General features: G+C 47.9%; 2 protein-coding genes across 2 annotated transcripts in view; one reads left to right on the top strand and one right to left on the bottom strand.

The window, feature by feature from the left end:
• The window catches only part of INO80 (INO80 complex ATPase subunit), a 68,019-nt gene extending 65,031 nt beyond the window's left edge, over positions 1–2,988 (top strand). Inside the window, exons 34-36 of the mRNA XM_074148486.1 lie at positions 499–658; positions 1,436–1,654; positions 2,257–2,988. Coding sequence (XP_074004587.1) covers positions 499–658; positions 1,436–1,654; positions 2,257–2,474 — 597 coding nt within the window. The 3' untranslated portion in view covers positions 2,475–2,988. The remainder of the gene's footprint in view (positions 1–498; positions 659–1,435; positions 1,655–2,256) is intronic.
• Positions 2,989–19,210: 16,222 nt separating this feature from the next.
• On the bottom strand, positions 19,211–21,725 carry CHAC1 (ChaC glutathione specific gamma-glutamylcyclotransferase 1). The gene is made up of 3 exons (XM_074149468.1): positions 21,432–21,725; positions 21,292–21,327; positions 19,211–21,019 (listed from the first exon to the last, which is right to left on the bottom strand). The coding sequence occupies exons 1-3, from the start codon at positions 21,711–21,713 to the stop codon at positions 20,588–20,590; spliced, it is 750 nt and encodes a 249-aa protein (XP_074005569.1). The 5' UTR covers positions 21,714–21,725; the 3' UTR covers positions 19,211–20,587.
• Positions 21,726–22,121: the final 396 nt, after the last annotated feature.

Raw genomic sequence — 22,121 nt, 5'->3', positions numbered from 1 at the left:
CTGGAATTAAAATTTTAAGTTCCCAGTGGCACACACTTTATTTTCCTTCATCTTTTGTAAATAGTTGCAATTTGGCTTTGGCAGCAAATATATTTGGTTCTATACCGTGTTGATTAAGATTCCTATGTTGTATTGTTCCCATATCGACCAAGATTTTTACTAGCAGTAGTAGTAGCTTAAGAATCCTATTGCTTTCTCTCTTGCAGTTGAAGATACACAGTTTAACAGCAGTTTTCTTAAATCTCTGCTGCTTCTAACTTAACATGTGTTTTCATGAATTGAAATCAAGTAGCTCCTGGAGGTCTTTACTGCTCCTCAGCATGTAAACAGAGGGTGTGCTGTGGTTATGTACCATGCTGCTAGTCTCACGTAGAGAAAATGAGAGAGAACAGAACAAGCACCAGTTAATTACTTGTGATTTTATGTCTTTTAGCGATCTTATTATGTTTGTACCCTTCCCTTTCCTAAGCTAATGGCTTTGTTCTCTGTCGTGTTTAGATATCCATCAGCAGTGAGTTACATATGGGCTCTATCCCTCCCGATGAGAGCAGTAGTGATATGCTTGTGATTGTGGATGATCCAGCTTCTTCAGCACCTCAGTCAAGGGCAACCAACTCTCCTGCTTCCATTACTGGCTCGGTTTCAGATACCATGAATGGTCAGTACTTTTGCTTTGACTTACTACTAACGTTTGTTAAACATTGACTTTGTATGGCTAGGTGATGTGTTTTCTGCGTTTTAACCAAAGTATGTGCGGGGTTAACAAGATTTGGGGAAAAAAATTGCCTTTTCATTGAGGAATTAATTCTGATTTGATAAGAAATCTGTTTATAGTCTCTCATTCACCACACTTTCCTCTTTTCTGTGCTAGTTACTCTGAAAAGTTTGGTCCTTTGTTACAGAGAGCGCCCCTTCCATTATGTGCATATTACCAAATTACAGACAACCACAGAACTACTACTCTCTAAGCTTTTCCTTGCTGTTGGGCTAATAATCAGTTCTCCATTTCCAATGGGTGATTGGAGCAGCTGTAATTTTAAATAATGGCGAGTGTTTTTAACTATCATAGTTTTCTTCACTGAAATAAGTAGAGACATAGTTCTTGACGAGTTTCTTTAGAGGTAGCAAGTAAGAAAATGCTACATCCTGAAGTAGAACCCGGAATCCTCCACCTATTTGCTCATTGGATTCATAACAACAACGACAAGCAGTTTGAGATAATAAGATGTGGTTAACGAAGAGCGAAGTTCTGTATGCGTAATTTCTTCTCGTGCGATCACTGCTTGCTAACAGTGTCCGTATTAATGTAAATGAAAAGTATGAGTTAATAGGGACAGTATTAGTGTAAAAGGTGGGTAGCTATGATGCTGCGCTCATTTGTGAGCCATCTGAAATACTGTAGCAGTTATCACTTTAACATTCTTTTTTTGTTAAGGTGTTTCAATGCAAGATATACCTCTCACTGGGAGAGGCCAGTCAGGTCGCAGCCGGGGTCGTCCTAAAGGTTCTGGCAGTGGATCAAAAGGCGGCACTGGGAAAGGCAGGAGCCGGAAATCCATCGCGGGAAGTGCAGCTGCAATGGCAGGAGCCAAAGCAGGGGCAGCGGCAGCTTCTGCAGCGGCATACGCAGCCTACGGGTACAATGTCTCTAAAGGTATGTGGGGACAGGGAGGCAGCAGCCTACCAGAGTAGAACCAACCACATATGTTTGGGAGATTGTTGTTTACGGCCTGTCAAAAAATAGATTAAAAACTATTTTATTATTGGTATTGCTTGTCTATTATATTCTGAGATCCAGGCAGTACACCATGTGATGTGGTAATGATGTGAGAGGATAGGCAGATGTCCTTGAGAGCCTGGTCCTGCAGAAGTTTCGTCTGCCCTTTGAATTATCTTATATCAAGTGTTTTTCCTCTTGTTTTTTATTGTGGTGTCCAGACAAATCAGATAGTGGTGTTTATGCTATGGGTATGGCTGCGGCTTTCCTGCATTGCTGTCCCATTGAAACTTACAGCATCAGGTCCCAGAATCAGCTAAACTGGTGGTGATGGAGCTTCAGCTTTACACCAGCTGTAGGTGCCCAGAGTATTGCTGAAAGATGTTTTGTATCTTAAGGACATCCCTCTTAATTAAACTCTCATCAATCATGAATACAGGGTTGTCTTAGGACTGATTGTTAGTATATTGTTTGCTGTTGAAGAGCCACAAGTGAAATAATGTTCTCACTTGGAATTTTATTCTCTTTTCCATTGCCAGGCATGTCTGCAAGTAGCCCTCTACAAACAGCAATTATTCGGCCTTCTGGACTTGCAGATTTTGGACCTTCAAGCGCCTCTTCTCCCTTGAGCTCCCCTTTGAGCAAAGGAAACAGTGTCTGTGGGACCTCCAAAAGCTTAAACCTGACCAGCAGTCTCATATCAGAAACTCCAATTCGGAAGCAAAGCAAAGGTGCCCACACCTCAGGTGGTCGGTAGTAATTTTGAACCCCCCCAGAGCTTGTCTGAACTGCGTTGGCTTTCAGAGTAGGCTACCCTGCTGGTGGGAGGCAAACGAATGCCTTGTTGCTGTCCAGCAAGTGTGTGAAAATAAAGATCAAAGCACAATGGGAGTGGGCGGATTATGTGAGCACTTTGATTATGTGTATCCCAAAAAAACTATCTTTGCAGATACTTTGAGAAGGAGGGAAGGGAGTCTGGGGTAACTGGTGGAGTGTCAGCTTGTGGTTTGTTGATGCACCTGACAAAGATTACCAAGAAGGCATCCAGCTACTCCATGCAATATCCTGCAGCTGTGTGTGCATGAAGTCACACCCAATGTATTTTCTCTCTTGTAGCTTGAGGTGGAACCCAGCGTTAGTTTTATCCTATGAAATCATTTATCTGAACCCCAGGAGTATCCTGTAGAGTCAGAAGACATTTCCATGCTGGCAGCTGGTCAGTGTACACACGGTGGTAGTTGGGGGCTAAGCTGAAAATGTTGTGTGATTTTAAAAAAAAAAAAAAAAAAAAAAAAAACACCCACAACAAATAATCCTGGATTCTTCTAATGTGGGCCTCTGGGTTCTTTAAAGATTTGAAAGGCGAAGGAAGGTGTCTCAGGTGGTTTCCAGGGAATGGATTCTTTTCAGCACCATCTGTCAGGAGGAGGTTCAGAGCCGCAGGACGCAGAGAGCGCTGGCAGGCCCGGTGGGAGCAGCAGCACTGCCTCTGTCTCGCACAGTGGTTTGGTTTGTATTTCAGAGTTCTCAGCAGTATGAACACTCACTGTGTTCAGAATTATCTTCTCACTTTTAAGGTGTGCAGAACTCTTAAGAGCTTAAAAACAAAATCAGGCCCTATTTGTACAAAACTCAAGATGAAGGAAAGCTGAAGTAAGGAGGAAGAGTTTGGTGCTGCTCCTCTCACTGTGCCGGAGCGGAGCGTGGTTCTGCAGCTTGCAGGGCTGCGAGGGGAGCAACAAAAAACAGTCCTGAGAGAGAGGCAACTGTGCCATTCCCCCTTCCAGCCAAATCCTGGGTAAAAAATTGTCTCGTATCCCAGCCATCCATTGACTGTGCTTCCAGTGTGTTTTCCCTTCATCTCTGTGACCGTCACACGTACTAGCTTGGTTGAATTCACTGTGGTGTGCGGGTACCAGTAGCTGTGTCCCATGAGGCTGACGATAGAAGGCAGCGCTGCCAGTGCCCATCTGTGTTCCCATTCTCTGGTTGCTCCTTCCCTGTTCTCGATGCACAACTTCCCCCCACCCTGAAGCCCCTCGCTTTGCTGTAAGCGTTGTCTGCATTGCACTGAGATTTAGGTGTGGGGCAGTTCTTCTGTCTGACACATTGAATTAAAAGGCTGTTCTGCCGGGGCACTTTTATCCCTTGAGAGAGAAGCAAGTTGAGTTGCAGGCCTGGGCTGTGACAGTGGAAGATGACTTTTTTTGATTATTATTTTAATTTTTTTTCCAACCCCAAATCCTTTGCCTGGCGTCCTACAGTGTGGAGCGAGTGCTTCCTGTTGGCTCTGCCTCTAATTTGCACACCTGAAAATAGCAGAACTGAGCTTAGTTAGATTGATTTTTAAACAGATTCGCAGGGGATAATTGAGGGGGAGGTGGTGTTTAATTAACTCATGAAGACTTCCCCCTTCCCCTTCTATTCACATGTATATATGTTATTTAGAGGGAATCAGACAAATGCCAAGCCTTTTTTTCTCTTTGAATGTGCTGTCTATTTTTATAACTGAACTTGTACATATGTATAAAGAGAGACACATCTTTCTTTTACTAACTGGAGAAGAAAATCTTAAATAAAATGGAGTGAGATAATTTTATGTAAATCAGTGTCTTTGTGGTTTTTATGGATATAGCTCTATGAATGAGAGGATTAGGGAAAAGAACGTGGTGGGTGGAAATGCATCATGGAGACACGTGCTGTTCAATCTAATGCTCTACAGTGTCTGCAGTCTTTCAAGTATCCCCTTTGTAACCTTTTTTTCAGTTATATCTGTACACTTACCACATGTCTGTATTCACTGATTATCTCCTAATCTATTTCAGAGCAGGTATACAGCAGGTGACAAGACAACAGAAGCAAGTACAGTATGTGTAATTACAGAGTACCTGAACTATGATGGTTGAATTCAATACAGTTGATCGTTTTGGGACATCGTTCTCTACAGGGGTTTTGGGTTGTGGGGTTTTTTTTTTTGTTGCTGTTGTTGTTTTTGTGGGGTTTTTTTAGTGGGAGTTGAAAGGACTTTTTTGTGTGCGGTCTTGATTTTCAAACCGCTAGACAGTTGCATCAATTTGCAATCCAAAGTGGAGAGAAAAAAAATAATTTGTTTAACTTGAAAAGACAGCAAAATAATAATATGTATTGTTGCATGCTATACTTGTGGAAGACTAAATTATTGATATCTTTAAAACTGGTATCTAAAGTAATATAATCTTCAAAAGAAATACCAACTGACATCACAAGTCTTGGCAAAAATAGCGGTAACTTGAGAAACGCTAACAAATTCAGAAGGGTCTAATGAGCAGTGAAGGGAATGAACTGCGGGATCCTACCCAGTTCAATTCTGTAAAAAGTTAAACAGATCCGTTCTTTGTATTATGCGTCACGAAAGAACTGAGATTCTGTGATACTGATCAAGGAATTGGGAAACTTCATGTGACAGCTATTCTAATTTCTTGATTTGGGGAAGGAAATAGCGCTAGAAAGACAAAGACTGGGGTATTTTTTAAGGAGGTGGAGGTAGTTTTGTGATCAACACAGTGGGGAGCATTTCTACTGGAGTGAGTAAAATGGACATACACACCGAAGTTTTGTTCTTTGACGTTTCGGTCTGAGCATCTTTTCACTCTGACTGTGTTGTGCACTTGTCTTATGGATTAATGGCAGAGAAAGTCACTTTCAAGGTATTGGCTAGTGGCAGAAACAGAATATTGAATGAACTGAGTTTGTGTTTTAAGCTGGAATGGTGAAATAGATGTCAGCGTGTTTTGGGGAATGTTGGGAATGCTGTGTGTTCCTCATGCTATTTGATTATAGCATTTTACTCACCGATTACTACAAAACTCTTAAATACAGTTCACTGATTAATACTACTGTTGAAGAAATTTAAAGGTGATAATTTTCTTAGGTCATATAAGAAGTTAAGACTGAAATGTGCTGTCGTATCCCACCCTCACACACATTTTTGTAGTTTAGCTTACAAGGGATGTCTAGCTCAGCAGGGTCCCCAGAAGAACACCCATTCCATGCCGCTGCCACAGGCGGTCAACAAAGTCTTACCAAGCAGTGACAAAATTAAGTCTTAAAGACCAAAAACTTTGGAAGAAAGCAAGAGTGATTGAAACTGTTGCCTTCTCAAAAAAATACTGCAGGGTAGTTGGAGACAGGAGAAAGGGATCTCCTTCTGACCTCTAATGCTGAATTTAAACCTTAAGCACGTGGACAGGACATGCTGGCCAGGCCACTGATGAAATGCAACATTAAGAGCCCCAATGCAGTTTGCCCTGTGTCTTCTCTCAGTGGTTAATCGTCAGCACCTGAGAGGATGGGAAAATCGAGCAAAAAAGCTGGGGGGGGGGGGAAATACAAAGAAAAAACCAAGGCAAACGATGCCTTAAAGGAGCGAGAGAAGAGCTCCCTGCTCACCACAGCCAGGTTGTGAAAGCCAACATGTAGGATTATTACGTTATAAAAATAGAGCATTCCAGTGTCCCTTCAACTCTTCTTCAAAATCATGTGTATCAGGTAGCCAAGGGCTTGCATCACACTGTCCTCAGAAATTCTCCTGTTTAGCTGTACAGTCACTGTGCAGTCCATTCCAAACAACCTCTTACTGCTTCTTAAAAATTGTTTGCTTTCTTGACTGCATGGTGTCTCCAGAATTCTTCTAACTTCTGTTTGTAGTTATTTTGTGGTCGCTTGAAGTCCGCTTCGTTTATCTACCCCCCAAGCCATTTTTCTTTCTGTCGTGGGTCAATTCTGTTGTCCTCGTCAGCCACCGGGTCTCCTCCTCCTGTTCTGGCAAAGAGTTTAAACAGGTTACTGTGGGAGGGTTTTCACCTGGAGATGCTTTAATTCTTAACTCCAGGGTATTAATACTGCACTGTCCAAATGTCGTGGTCTTTCCGTGCCTTCTCCCCTCTCTGTGGCGTGCTTTCCCCACCACACTGCCTCTGGTCCTTGCTGTCGCATGTTCCCTTTGTGGGAAACCCTCTCTCTGCCTGGGGCTTTATCTTCCTTCATTCCCAAATCCCCAAAGTATTTCCTTTAGCAGCATTTCCCAGTGGGGGAGGCACGCCGAGCTCGGTGGGAAAAGGAACAGGGATCTGCAGCGCTTTGATCGTAGCTGGGGAACAGCCGAGTTGCGGTTGGGAGGAGGAGGAGCACAACTGATAAAATCACTTGGGGGCAGGATGTGGATCAATGCCATTTGGGAAATGCTGCCCGGTGACCGCTGCTCTGCCAGTCCTGATCTCCCACTCTCCGGGGAGCCACCTGCCCTGCTTCTGCTCCCAGGTACGCTTACAGGCTCCTCGGCTTCTCGCTCTGCCTCCGTCTTCCTCTCTTGTTGGCCACTCAGCCTGAAACACACATTTTGACCCTGACGGAGCCTTACAGGCGTGTCTTTTGCTCCCCTTCCTGCTCAAGCAGGCAGGGTGATGCTCTCCGTGCCGTCCTTGGGAAATTTCTGCTCAAGTGGCTGGAAAGAACAATTTGTAGTTCACGATCCAAAGGGATGCTGCTTGTGTGTGAGGTATAACTGAGACGTATATACTAAAATAAAGGCAATCACGTCTTATGCTCTTAGGTGTGAGCACTCACTGAATTGTGAAGGATTTTTTCTGATTTGCAGCCTGCACCAGGCGTGTAGCAGTGAATGAAGAGAGGGGAAGGGGCAATTCATCCTTTCCCTCAGGAGCATCGTTATTAGGATGATACAGATGTCCCAGCTCTCAGTTTCAAGCAGCAGGACTGTATTGTAAACGAGTCTTTCTTGTAGTGCTCAGACTATTAGCATTTGTTCCTCTGAAAAGTCTGCAAGAAACACCTGATGAAATGGAGAAATGGATGATGAGATGAGCTGGGTTTCCTCTGGCTTCACCCTCCTCTTAGCTCCTGCCTCTTCCCTCAGGAAAGTGAAGTTACTCCGAAAGCTAATGGGTCTTCCAGGCATTTCGTACTGAACTCTATTTACATAATGTTCTTCTAGGGGCATATGAGGGAATTGGTTTGTGTCCCAGGCATGAGGAAGTGTTTCAGCGCTCAGGTATGAAACGATGACTCCTTCTTTCCTTAGCTGATGAGCATCACTGATAGAATGAGGTAGGGGAGGAAAACACCACTGAAACACCGCATTTGTGCCTTCTTGAGTTTCCCCGTGGACTGTCTCTTCCTTCTTCAACAGTATCGCCGGTTGTCTTTCTTAAGCTCGATGTACTCAACTGGAGCCAAGTGTGACGTGAGCTTCCAGGCATCCAGAGATCACAGCATCCCTCGTCCTCTCTGTGACGTTTTGTTTGCAAGCACCTGGTTTTGCCTCCCTGCTCCGTAGCCTTACCCAACTCTTCCCAAGAGCCAGGTGTTTGGGGGGCTTTTGGTTGGCAGGAGAAGTGTTTCTGTTGAAAGCTGTTGTGTTTTTAAACAAATGACCCTCATAGCCTTGCATCTCAGTGTTACGAGAACTGTGAATTAAAGTCAATCTAAGCGTTATCTGTATTCTGTGGGCGTTGCTACCCCGAATAAACCCCCACCAACTTTTTCAAAACCAAGGAAAGCTGTTATTGTTGCTCAGAGATTAGAACCTGTTTGGAAATCTACTACTGGTTTGTACTGTCACACAGAACTGATGTCTATTTGTTAAATTTATTCAAATTTTCTTACTCATAATAAGAACCTAGTGGCCCCCTTCTCAAGGTGTATTTAACAAATGCTATCCTACCAGGAGAAACCATTCCTGCTTAACTCACCTCTCCTCTGTTCTCACAGTTCCTTTGGTGTACCCCTGTACCTTAACTTCCCACCTGGGCATTCCTCTAGGAAGGAATAAATCACAGGTGGGAGCTCACTCTCTCTGTACCGTGATAAGATGTCGTTTTTCAGGTGTCTGCCTTTCAGGTCCTTTTTAAATTGCCTTTAAAATTGCCCTTTACGTTAACGGTAGGGTTCAAACATAGAAATTCTCATTTGTGTTCAGGTTAGCGAGTGAATTTCAGAATTTTACGGCCACTGAGCCTAAGCTTGCATCAAAGTCCCTCTCAAACCCATCCAGCTTCCTCGCAGAGGTGTCTCTGAAGCTTCCACCTTTGGTAGCCCTCACCCCCCCAGGCTCAGTAGCGCAGAGGGCTCTTGTCTCTGTTTCACTCGGCCCATGGAAGGTTGCTGGGGTTGGTTTGGGTTGTTTGGTTTTTTTTTAAGAATGGAAGAGTCAGCAAATTTCACACTTAGTTGGCTGAATGTTGCTTTCTATTTTTTTTTTTTATTTTTTTAAGCCCCATTAAGTTTTTGGCACGTGACTGCAATTAGCTACGTGCTGATGAGCGGAGCGTGCTGCTGCTGCCCAGTAAAGGCAATGGCACGCGGCCAGGCACACCCTTGGGTGACACCTCATTGCCCGTGACAAAGCTCCAGGGTTTTCCTTTGCAAGCAGGGGAAACAGAAAGGATATTTGGACCACTTTTAGAATCTTGGAAACTAACATCCAAAACCCCTTTTTTTTTTTTTTTTTTTTTTACACCTGGCAGGTGCTGGTGTGAGGGTTATTCTGTGTCTTTTTTTTCTTCTTTTTGCTCTTTTGCTGCTTCCATAGGGTTCGCACGACCACTTTCGTGGGCAGCCTCTGCATTCCTACAGACCTCTCTTTTCTTGGTGTTTAATCCAGATTTTTCTTTGATTTAATCTCATTTATAGCCATAGTACTATGGTATTTCTTTCAAATGGATCCTGAAATAGCTATAAAGATGAATAAAGATGCAATCCAGACATTTCAGTTTCTGGATTTCAAGCGCTGCCGGAACAGTAATTTAGCTTCGTGACGTCTGTTTGTCCCGGTGACTGCAGTCTCTCGTCATACTCCATCGTGTTCAGAGTTTGGAAGAAGTTACTGTATCTCACTTGTAGTCGTAATTTGACCGTGATATATATTTAATCTGGTTAGCAGGAAAAAATAATTGCTGTCTAGTTTTTTTAGGAATTGGTCGCTCAGCTTAGTTGGAAACTTACTGATACTGTGGTGCTGGATCCATAACGCACAAGTAGATTTTTAAACACGGTGTTGATTTAGGACTGGAAGTCGTGACGTTTTCTTTTAGGGGCTGCCGTAACCCCAAGTGATTTATATGTTTTTGAAACACACCACCATGAGCTTTGCAGAAGGGGGCTTGCTTTGGCTGGCTTTGATAACTTGCTATGAGCACATAGAATCATAGAATGGTTAGAGTTGGAAGGGACCTTAAAGATCATCGAGTTCCAACCCCCCTGCCATGGGCAGGGACACCTCCACTAGAGCAGGTTGCTCAAAGCCCCATCCAGCCTGGCCTTAAACACTTCCAGGGATGGGGCATCCACAACTTCCCTGGGCAACCTGTTCCAGTGCCTCACCACCCTCACAGTGAAGAATTTCCTCCTAATATCTAATCTAAATCTCTCCCCTTCCAATTTAAAACCATTACCCCTTGTCCTGTCACTACATTTCCTGACAAAGAGTTCCTCTCCGGCTCTCCCGTAGGCTCCCTTCAGATATTGGAAGGCTGCTATGAAGTCTCCCCGGAGCCTTCTCTTCTCCAGGCTGAACAACCCCAGCTCTCTCAGCCTGTCTTCATAGGGGAGGTGCTCCATTCCTCTGATCATCTTCTTGGCCCTTCACATGCAATCAGAGGTCTTTTTTCAGCGGTGCCCTGTGACAGGATAAGAGGTAATGGGCACAAACTTGAACATAAGAAGTTCCATCTAAACATGACGAGGAACTTCTTTACTTTGAGGGTGGCAGAGCCCTGGAACAGGCTGCCCAGAGAGGTGGTGGAGTCTCCATCTCTGGAGACATTCAAACCCCGCCTGGACACGTTCCTGTGCAACCTGCTCTGTGTGGACCTGCTTTGGCAGGGGGTTGGACTAGATGATCTCCAGAGATCCCTTCCAACCCCATATCATTCTGTGATTCTGTATGTATTGTATAATTAATGTAATTCAGTTACGCTGTGGCTTGCTGTCCTTAGCGGCGTATCATTGTGTCTGTCTGGAATCAAACAGCTAAATGTTAAGGGTGAGAGCTGGTTTGGCAGAATATTGGCAGACAGATTAGACAAGCCCAGCTCTTCCTTGCAGTGATATAATTGATAGCAAATGAGAAAAGTAATGTTGTTTAGATTTTTAATTTAAAACAGATCTCATGTCTGAGATGTTACAGGAGTAAACACATGTGAGAAGTTTGAAACTGCCCCCAGCCGTGAGCTAAAACAGCTTGAGGGACTGCAACAAATTTGTGATGTGTATTAACAAAAACCACCCAATGCTATATAAAAACATTTCTCTGCTGAGCTTAATTTTTAGCTGGCAAATAAATATTATGCAAGCTTACGTACACGCAGGTTTAAGAATACTGACAGCAAATTCCTAAACTCGCAACCACGCAGATCCTCATTAGGCAGTGGCAAACAGAAGGGCATACAGGAAAATTCCAGATGACTCTGGCGTGTTTGCATCAGGATCTGCTGCTGATTACACGAGCACACACTATCTTTTTTTTTCTGACGTGGTATCTCTGAATACCCAACGTACAGTTCCCAGCACTCTGAGAAGCATCGTCCCTCCCTGTTGCACGTTGTGCAGCCAGAGTCACTGTACGCTTTTGAAATCCTCTTCTTGAAGTCTGGGTTCCCCGCCCGTGTAATGGAAATGATCCCTCGTCACGAAGGTCTGCTGAAGAGGAGGTAAAGTTTGCAAAGGTGCTACAGTGATTTGCCAGAGAAAAGTCAAAATGGGGAACAGTCCCCCCACCCCCGGCATTTGGAGCAAGGTGTGCATAAACACATATAGGACCATGCAGGAGAAAAAGGTATTGAACTGCTGATCATTTTTAGCATCCTCCTATCCTGCGAAATGAGGCAAGAATCCTCTGCGGAAAAATGATGGATATTTATTCTGAATGAAGCTAGTCCCACGGTTACCTTTTATCCTCAGTCCTGAACTCGTTTGCCCCTAAATTATAGGATGTATTCCCAGGAATAGATTCAATATATATGCAATTTAGAGGTGCGAATGCTGCCAGAATTGACTGTGCTGTGCAGCAACAGGAGACACGGTTTCATCTGGCTCCTGCCTAACAGGTCCTGAGGAAATGGATTCTCTGACAGTCACTGTCAAAGGGAAGATGGAAAAGCAGCGTCTCTCGCGGCTGCGGGGAACTGGACATTCCTGGTTGCTTCCCCCTCTCTAAAAATGGGATTGTGTGTTTGCAGAGAGGAATCTCTTGGAGAAAAGAACGCTCTTACAAAGCAGACCAAAAAGGTAAATGTATGTATAATCTAAAGTCCTGCCAGCTGTTTGAACTGTACTTTTGGGTCAGTTTCACTTAAAGAAATGGGTACCTCTCGGGAAAACAAAAGTAAGCGGGAGATTTCAGCCCCTGCTGTCTGTAGAAGCACCCCAAGGACAAAGCTGCTGACCCCCCGTTGTCTGTAACCGTATCTCCCGCCCCTGCGCGCCTCCGGCCCGTCAACAGCCTGTCAGCCGCGGTCCTGGGAGGTCACTTGCAGCGCTGGCGGGCTGCGGTGACACGTGAGAGGGCACCCACCAGCGCTGCCCAGGCGCGGGGTGAGCGGAGGTAAGGTAAACACCTCCACATCCAGCCCCTGCCTCTCCTGGCCATCCCCGGGGAACCAGGGCAGCGCTGGCTCCTTCCCTCCATCCCTCCCTCTCTCCCTCCCTCCCTCCTCTGGCATCACGCGCTGCCCGGGTGCCGACTCGCCGTTTGGAAGGGCCGGTGTGCCGTCTAGACAAGGAGGGGATACCAGGCGGCCTTTTTTGTTTGTTTTCTAAATGTTTTCGAAAGTCACATATGCTTTGCGTCGACAGAGTTTAGTATCGGCGAGCTGGCGGTGGTTGCCCCCCGGGGCGGTTTGCTTGTAGATGAGGTTGTAATTGCTGTCAGTGGGTTGGATGCAAATCTGTGGGATGACTTCAACACTGTGCTGTCTGTGCTGTCGGTGTTGCTCGGTCCATAGCTCCAGTCGAAGGCAAAGCAGATTGCTGAGGCCATAAGCTAGGGAAACTGTCCTGGTTTGAGCGACGCAGGACTAATTTATCTTCTAATGCTTGGGAAAACTGCACTCTTAGGAGACTCTAGTGTCTGAATTTGTGGAAATATTTACTTTATAGCCAGCTATGTTATGTGAAATTCAAGGTCTCAGCATTTTCGAGCCTTGCCAGGTGCAGGGATGAGGAGAAGCGAGACCTGGGCGCTTGAGCCAAGCTGCCAACAGGGTTATTTCGTACCATGAATGTCACAATAAATATGAATTAGAAAGTTTGCTGAGGAGTTCTCTCTCTTCCTCGATGGCTGTGATCCAGAGAACTCCTTGCCCCAGTGCCGGACCCCTGAGCCCTTGCCTTCCTCACAAAGCCATAGCGTCCGCAGTGTCCCACATTTGCTGTCCCCTGCTGGCAGCGCACAGCTTCCTGCTGGTAGAATTGGCTGAGTATAATCATTGCATATTTTACATAGGTATTGGGATCAATATTGGTTCTTTAGTGCTACTAATGTTAATTATCTAGTCTTGTTTGATTAAATCTGTTTATATTTCAGCCCTTGGGTTTCCTTGTTTTTTCCCGGATGGGGAGGGGTCATCAGGTGATAGAATAATTGTCTAAACAACAATAAATTGCTGTGGGTTTTGCAAACCGTAACAGAAACCCAGCACTCGCTTTAGCCTGGGCCGTTCCCTCGCCTCCCTTCGCTTGGGAAGGAGGGTACGTGGGGGGCAGGTGCAGCGCTGCGCAAATGAGCACGTCCTGTATGCGTACGTGCTAACGAACCCTGCAATCTGCAGCTGGAGGTCCGAGGTGGTGTCCCTGAGGCGCCGGTGGCCGCTCTGGCCGCTGTTTGCCTGCACGGCACAGCGAGCTCCATCCACCCAGCACGTGCCCACTCAGTCCCCGGAGCGCGTTCGCCACCCTTCCAAAGGATGGGCTTGCTAACCAGCGAGGCTGGGTACCGAAACCTCTCCTCTCCAGAAGTCATCCTCTGACTTGTCTCCCCGTGGATGAGGTGCTTACAGATTTCTGAGTCCCACAATAGCCGATACCTGTTTGCCGATGGAGCCGCGCTCTGGGGCTCGCTCCTACTATGTGAGCCAGAGGGGCTCCAGCAGCTGGGGTAAAAACTTCCCTTTTCCTTTGGTGGTAGGAATTTTAAGTGCCGGTAACGATCAAGTGTCTCTTTGGCTGTCAGGCTCAGGCCAAACTGATCCCTGGTGGTTTTAATTGAAGATTCATGGAAGTGAGTCCAGTTAAAACAGTGAGGTGAGAGAGGCAAAAAGCAGCGTAAACAGGAGGACATGAGAGAGAAGCTTTGTTCTTGTGTCCCCAGAGCAGCCCAGCGTGGTCTGGGAACAGCTAGGAAAACAGCACCTCGCTGTCTTTGAACTTCCCTGACCTTTTACGTTATTTCAGTCTCATTCTCTGGAGTTCAAGGTACTGGCTGTGCTTCAGGAATTCGCAAGCATAAACACTCGTCAGTGTGGCTGGCACTACCATGAGATGAAAAGGGAGTTGAGAAAGGATAAACCACATCCAAAAGCCAAACAAAAAGTGTACAGGGTTTGTAAACAAAGCATGTAGAGCTTCCCCAGCGCTGCCCAGAATGCCCACTTCCTTCCACCCTCCCTCCCCTCCCGGGCCCAAGGCTCTTTCAAAGCCGTATGGGGCTTCTCTCATAACTTTAATACAGCATATAAATCAGGGAGGTTTTCTCTTAAGCCAAGGCAACTACTTAGTAGGAAATTCCAAAGGCCGCTGAGCAGCTGCCGGTTTTGCTGCAAGTGTAGTTTTTCCGTAGCCTGGCTGTAAATCTAATTTTTTTATCCCTTCCTGTTCCTCCCGTGTGCGGGGAGCCATGCCGTGCTGAGCTAGGCTGTGTGCCGGTGGCACATCGCTGCCCACCCATGCGCTGGGGCTGCGCTTTTTTTTATGTCGGGTTCTTAAAAAAAGCAACAAACCCTTCTTCGGATTTGGCGCCACTGAAGTATGTGCCATGTCGTGGAAACTGGCAGTACCGAAGCGAGACGTCTGACTCAAGGAAAATCTCCCATCCAAATTCTGCTCGTTTGTTTTCCCCTCTGCCTTTGGGGGATGAGTTTATTGTGCTGAATGTGATATAACGCTTCATGAAGGACTTCCAGGCCCAGATTGAATCCCGAGTTCTGGGACATGCTGGCAGTGCTACCGTTCTGGCACCGCGCCATCTGGAATGTGTTATAAGGAGAAGCGTCGAAGTGCATGGGGGACCACCTCTGCCTGTGTTTGGGCTGGATATTTTATGTGAAGTCAGTTTGACTTGTCCTGGTGCAGCTGGACACCCAGTAGACCCTCTTTCTTTCCCCTGCTTCACCATCCAGTCTTTCCTGGTAGCTGGAGCAGAATCACAGAATCATAGAATGGTTAGAGTTGGAAGGGACCTTAAAGATCATCGAGTTCCAACCCCCCTGCCATGGGCAGGGACACCTCCACTAGAGCAGGTTGCTCAAAGCCCCATCCAGCCTGGCCTTAAACACTTCCAGGGATGGGGCATCCACAACTTCCCTGGGCAACCTGTTCCAGTGCTTCACCACCCTCACAGGAAAGAATTTCCTCTTAATATCTAATCTAAATCTCTCCCCTTCCAATTTAAAACCATTACCCCTTGTCCTGTCACTACATCTCCTGACAAAGAGTCCCTCTCCGGCTCTCCCATAGGCTCCCTTCAGATGTTGGAAGGCTGCTATGAGGTCTCCCCGGAGCCTTCTCTTCTCCAGGCCGAACAACCCCAGCTCTTTCAGCCTGTCTTCATAGGGGAGGTGCTCCATCCCTCTGAGCATCTTCATGGCCCTCCTCTGGACCCGTTCCAACAGGTCCATGTCCTTCCTGTGTTGAGAACTCCAAAGCTGGACACAGTATTCCAGGTGGGGTCTCACGAGCACAGAGTAGAGGGGTAGAATCACCTCCTGCGACCTGCTGGCCACACTTCTCTTGATGCAGCCCGGGATGGAGTTGGCTTTCTGGGCTGCCAGTGCACACTGCTGGCTCATGTTGAGCTTCTCATCCACCAACACCCCCAAGTCCTTCTCCTCAGGGCTGCTCTCCAGCCATTCTCCACCCAACCTGTATTTGTGCCTGGGATTGCCACGTCCCAGGTGCAGGAAGAACAGGCTGTTATCAAGGCAGATGTTGTTTCTGGCCACATCCACTCTGCACAGAGTGTGCGCCAAGTGCTGCCCAGCCTCCAGTGCCGGGGGGAGAGCTTGTTGGGGACGCAGCCTTCGCAGGCTCCCGAGCTGAAGATCACCAGCTGCTCCTCTCCCTTGCACCTGCCTGTCACCCCATGTGTCCCTCTCCAGGAGCAGAGATAAGCATTCTTGGGGTTTTCTATCTTTTGCTTTTCCTCCGCCTGCGAAACATCTGTAGGTAATTAAATCCGCCTTTCAGCCTGCCTCCTGAGTGGCGAGCAGACACATATGGAGGAGCACATGTGCCACCACCAGACACAGCTCCTGTGACAGCTGCTAAATCCAGCACGTGCCATTCCCAGTGGCTGGCACGCTGCCTGCAAGCCTCTCCCTGCTGCACGTGGAGGACGGAGCCCCAGGGACCCTCTCGAGGCCATGGGTCTGCGTGCGGAGCTGCACCTCTCCCCTTCAGCTCCTCCTGCTACCGAGATCCCACCCTGCCTCCTCGACAGCCTGCAAAGTCTGTGCTGGCCCCGCTTCCCTGGTGCTCGAGCGTACGTTCTCCTCAAGTAGACTCCACCAAGACGTTGGCTGCTTTTGCACCCAGCTGAGGAACGTTGGTCTGTTCCCTACCCCTCTCCTAGGCCACCGTCCTCCCCTGCCAACTCCCTCCATCCCTCCCTCCCTCCCTCCCCGAGCTGCGTGCCTGCGTCGCCATCAACCACGAACACGAGTTTGGTCTCACTCATTTTCTGACCCAGCAGCTCAGAAAGGTACGCCGAGCACAGGTAAGTTCACGCTTTGGTGATGCTGTATTTAAACTACATTTTTTCCTAAAGCTGAAATTGCCTTGGTAGAGATATATCTGTGCGAAGTCTCCTCGGTTCTCGACACTCAACCTTGAAACTGAGATGACACCGTAGCACCTAAGAACCAGAGACTTTTTCTTCTGGTTTTGTCTTCTCTGAATCCTTTCCATGTTGCTGAGTTTCTTTATCCTTTCTCCTGCCCTGTTAAGGACCATGTGCCCTCAGGAACACTTTATGCATATGAAAGCCGGGGATGGATTAACTGTTGTCATCATGTTTTCACAGAAAGAGTGGTCGGGCATTGGAATAGGCTTCCCAGGGAGGTGGTTGAGTCACCATCCCTGGATGTGTTTAAGAGACGTTTAGATGTGGTGTTGGGGGATATGATATAGGGAAGAACTTTGTAGTGTAGGGTAGATGGTTGGACTCGATGATCCCAAGGGTCTCTTCCAACCTGGATGATTCTATGATTCTATGATTCTATCTACTTTATTTAGCTGGCTGTGCCAACTGCAAAGCAGCTGGGTAGCTCCTGTCCCGATGTACTGAAGGAAATGGTGACTCAGGCCCGTGTTCCAGGGCTGCGTGGGAAAATGGAAAAGGTTGAAGAAGGGACTGAAATCACGTGAACTGTGCTGGTTTTAGGCTTGGAAAGTATGTGATTGATAGCACTTGCAAACGTGGTTCTATTGCAACCAGTTTCTAGCGTGAGGTGACCTGATGGGCACGAGCGTCTCATAGGAAAGTCAGAGAAGAGAATACGTGGAAAAGGAAGCCTCTAGATAGGGAAGCATCTCCAGAAGTGTCTGGCAGCACTTCGCAAATGAGGGCAGTTGTCTCCCCCTCTGACAAGGTGAGTGCTCTTGCCCAGGCCAGCCATCAGGCCGGTGGTAGAGCTGCCAGAAGCTGGAGCTGTGCCCACAGCCACTTCATCTGGGCTGGAGAGTCATGACATGGGGAGAGGAAGCCTGTAGAGAAACATCTATGGGTTAGGACACTGTCCTTCATTGTGTCACCATTGTCCCAAGTGCCATGGCTGTATGACTGCCTCCAAACAGCAATTATCTACCTCACGTTTGGTTTGTTAGAGGTAAGCCACCGTGGTTCTCTGTCCTTGAGTGTTGGTATAGACATGAGCTGGGCATATAGCAAATGTTGCAGAGTGCTGTCTCTCCACGCTCCAATGGCCAAAGTTCAAATTTGGGATGCTAACCTTTTAAATTCATCATCTGACCACAAGGTGACCAGTGATAGGATGACAGCAGCAAGCAGCCATAGTCACCACTCCTGAAATGAAAACAGGGCCCTTTTTTTAGAAGTCTGCTGCAAAGAACTTGTGAGGAAGAAAATGTTAGTTCAGTAGTGCAGTGTATCTGTGCTTAAAATACTTAGTTTTTCAAGGGAAGAAGAAACGGCAGCTGAAGGAACCCTCCTGGTGCCAATGGGTTGTTCACAAGCACGCACGGCTTTGTGATGTGAAAAATCAATGGGGCCATCCCAGGCTACCGAGGATGAACACAGCAAGGGTCTCTCCACGTGACACATCGCAGTGCACATCTCCTGCCGATTCCTGTCAGTGGTGCCTCTGAACATCTGAAAGGTCTGCAGATGTTTCTGTTTATTCTGGAGACATTTTGGTATCTAACCCCAGCCTTGTACTAGTAAGGGAGCACTCCCCTGCAGCTAAGTTGATTCTTTAACCCTTTGACTTTCCAGCTGGGAGATGCAGCTGCTCAGTTGGAAGCGAGAGCCTCCATGGGACAGGGAAAGCATAGTTTTCTCTAGTCTATTATCCCTGAAATATGCACCTGCCTTTAATTTGTGGTAAATTCAGTTGTTTCAATTAGTTTTCCCTCCATTACTCAAGTCCCGAGGCAGGTAATACTGGTAGTTACAGTGATCTGCTGGTGCTGAAGCAGCTGGTAACCAGGGGAATCGGAAGGGCAGCTGCTCGTTACCCCTGTGCACGGGGCAGACGATAAATAACCGTCTCCCTTAGGGCAGATCTGGCTGCAGCAGCACTTTCTTGTCCTTCCACTATTACTTCTTGGAAACAGCGATGCCAGGTTATGCTTGGAACAAAAATCCTTCCACCTGCCAAGAGAGAATTACATTTCTGTGCCTGCCCTCTACAGCCAGGAGGGCTGGCTTGTATCTGTTGTCAGCACCAGCCCTCCAGAGACAGCCAAGAGCTGGAGGCTGAGATGAGAAAGCCACTGAATCCCCTGTTCTCAAAGGGAAAGGGTCAAAGGGTGTCTTCCAGTAGACCCAGCAGAGGCGAGCTGCTCAGCAGTGAGGTGGTTGGTTTGTGGATTGTTTTTTTTTTTTTTTTTTAAAAAAAACCAAACAAATAAAAAAAAACAACTCATAGGGTAGCATTACCAGCTAAGGTTTTGTTTTTAAAAAAAAAAGCACAACAAACATTAAAAAAAAAGAAGGATCAGTTTGAACTTTAAGCCAGTAATGAAAGAGATCAACACCGAAGTACAGAAGACTAACTTTGTCAGTTTGTTTTATTACTGGGCACAGCACAGTACCACCTCATATACATACAAGCCACAGTAATACAAACAATCCCTATCCTTTTTTTGTAATAAAAAAACCACATGGTGTTTGGGAGAAGTCAAATGTCCCAGGGTCAGCTCTCAAGAGCTATTTTGCTGCAGTTGCAGTAGCAGCAGTTTTCTTACAAAATACTATGGTTTTCGTGCTGTTAATATGTGAAGCTGAGAAGCCTGAGCTTGCAGCAGTGCCTCTGCTTAACACGATCGAGGCAAGTTTTTCAGTAGCTCAAAAGCTTACAAGTATGCTCAGTCATGGTCCTTTGCAGTCAAACGTAAGTGTGCCAGACACCCCAGGATGGAACTAGAACCCTCAAATGCTTCTATGCAAACCCAGGTTTATTCTGAAGCACCAGAGGTTTATCCAGTACAGGGCCAGTTAAAATGCTGCCGCATCCAGACAGCTTTCCTGCAGGCAGCACAGACTTCCCACACTCAGGCAAGGCCATTTCTTACGGAGTCAGTTCTGTAGCAGCACAAGGTCAGTGAAGCTTGGAGAAAAGCTTCTGTCATTAAAGCAGGCTTAGCTCCTCAGAAAACTGATTTAAAACTAGAAAGGCACAAATGCAAGGTTGAATGTGGGCTACACTCCACTGTGGCACGCGAGCAGTTTAGATACCCCTCGTAAGGGGAAATACAACACATAATAAATACAGTATGACATTTTAGAAAATAAGTGCATTACTGTGATCCTTCACAACATAAGAAGTAGGATCCACATGAGCCTACAGAGGCCAGTTCACTTAATATTGCACAGAACTCCTGAAATTTAGTGTCAGGTCACTGTACTGGAAGTGGGACATGGCAGGCAAAAAAAATAATAAAAAAGATCTTATTTGGCAGAACCTGCCCAAGTCTCCACCACCACACAAACAGCTTTTTGCCAATCTGAGGTAGAATTACAGATATACTGCTTAAACCCAGTCAAGTCCTGCTCAACTAGTCTTGAAAGAAAAAAAAAGAAAAGAGTGCACAGCATAAATGAGCCTCTTTCTTTGCTAAAGTGAGTGCTTCAGGTTGACTCCTGGAATCAGGTCTTGCAGAGCAAAGTTCCAGTGAAGATCCCTGCTCCCCACCTGGAAAGCAGTGATGGCTACCATGGTGCTACAGGTAAGGAGTGTACCAGGTACTAATTGCAAGTCCTACAGCAAGCGTGTTTTACTCCACTTCCTCCCTCCCCTACTACTTGCTAATTCTCCCTTTATTCACTCAGTCCGGTATATTCTACCGGAGTTAATGTTGTCCCCATTGCTTTCTCCCTTGCGTCCCTTCTACTGGGACCCTGCAAAACAATTTTCTATTTCAACCCTTAGACTTCTGAGGGACAGTTGCAGTTTCTTCTAGAGACTCCTCTGTGTAGTAGAGGCATGGAAGAATGGAAATAAGAGCCTCTTCGATGGAGAACAGATGTTTGTCCTCTGCTTGAGGACAGAAGTAGCGCATAAAGTCTGCCAATCTCAGCAAGTACTCAATGTTGTGACCAGCACAACCACTTGAGACAATGATTTGGGCTGCAATGTCTTCTTCAGATGCTGGGCCGAGGTAAGAAGGGTTCTGAGGTGTTGCAATGTAAACAAGAGCTAGGATGGGTTCCTCCGCATCTTTCTCCTGAGGGTGGAACTTCACCAACTTGGTATCGTAGCCTCCCAGGACGGCTTCTCGCATGTTGAGGTACTGGAGCGATGCAGCAATTTGTTCCCCGCGGACTTCATAGGCGACACCCCAGGTGCATGCCTGCAAGCCAAAGAGCAGGGCGGTCAGGGCATGCTGCAACTCCAGCAGACTGGCCCACTAACATTTCAAAGCAAGGCAAGCTTGCTTTGGGGTCTCTGTCTGACTGGGAACAGGGCAGAGGAGGATAACATACACCCACCCACCCTCCGTGATCCCGGGGGGAGGGGGGGCGGGGCTGAAGAGCACTCGGCTGCCGGCATCAGTTTCCAGCCGCTGATGTGGGCGCCACCACCCGGGCCAGCTCCCCATTTCCATGTGTCCCCGCTACTCACCCCGCAGTCCTCCAGCAGTGTCACCACCCGGCCGGGCTGTGAGGGAGAGAGAAAGGCGAGGCGAGAGCCGTTAGAAGCCGAGCCCCGCCCCAACGGCCGCCCCGCGCGCCCCCCGCAACGGCCGCCCCGCGCGCCCTTACCATCCTCTCGCTGCCGCGGTGGAAGGTGTCCCCCTGCCAGAAGCGGCGGCTGTAGCCGCGGATGAAGCCCACCTTGCGCGACGTGAACTCGAAGCCCGGCCTCCACACCAGCGAGCCGTACCCGAAGATCCACACCGGGGGAGGCGGCGGCAGCGCCGCCTTCGGCTCCGCGCCCTCCGCCTCCCCCGGGGGTGAGGAGAGAAGCGGGGACGGGGATGATGGTGGCAGCGGCGACTCCGGCCGGCCGGGGCACTCCTCGGGGCGCTGCGGATCGCACTTCATGGCGGCGGCGGCGACACTGGGGAAGGTGGCGGGGCGCCGGGATTTAAAGGGCGGCCCGTCCCGCCCCTCGGCGGCGCGGAGGCGGGGCGGCCGCGGCGGGTGATGCAAGGCGGGTGGGGTGTTTCGCCGCGCGTGGGGCAAAGCGGGAGGCAGGTTGCGTCAGGCGAGGGGCGGGGGGGGAGGGGGGGCCGTGGCCCTCAGACCACGCGTGGGTGCGTGTCCGGGGCTGCTCGGCCTGAGGAGACACCCCCGCTCCGGGCGCCGGCGGTGGGAGACGGGGCCCGGTGGGAGCTTGAGGGAGAGCCCGCTTCTGTCAGCGCTCGGGGCGGGGAGCGGGGAAAGGCGGCGGCGGCCCCCAGCGGGATTCCCGCCCGGTGATCCCGGGGGATCGCCCTCCCGCAGAGCCCT

This window comes from Numenius arquata, chromosome 6, assembly GCF_964106895.1.
Source record: "Numenius arquata chromosome 6, bNumArq3.hap1.1, whole genome shotgun sequence".
NCBI classification, from domain to species: Eukaryota; Metazoa; Chordata; class Aves; order Charadriiformes; family Scolopacidae; genus Numenius; species Numenius arquata.
Note: the sequence above shows the minus strand (reverse complement) of the source record. Positions and strands in the feature narration are given on the sequence as shown.

Excerpts from the sequence above, each read along its gene's own strand:
- CHAC1 (XM_074149468.1), bottom strand. The coding sequence starts at position 21,713 with ATGAAGTGCGATCCGCAGCGCCCCGAGGAGTGCCCCGGCCGGCCGGAG. Across the intron at positions 21,328-21,431 it reads ACCGCGGCAGCGAGAGGATG|CCCGGCCGGGTGGTGACACT; the intron begins GTAAGGGCGCGC and ends TCTCCCTCACAG. Across the intron at positions 21,020-21,291 it reads CACTGCTGGAGGACTGCGGG|GCATGCACCTGGGGTGTCGC; the intron begins GTGAGTAGCGGG and ends TTTGGCTTGCAG.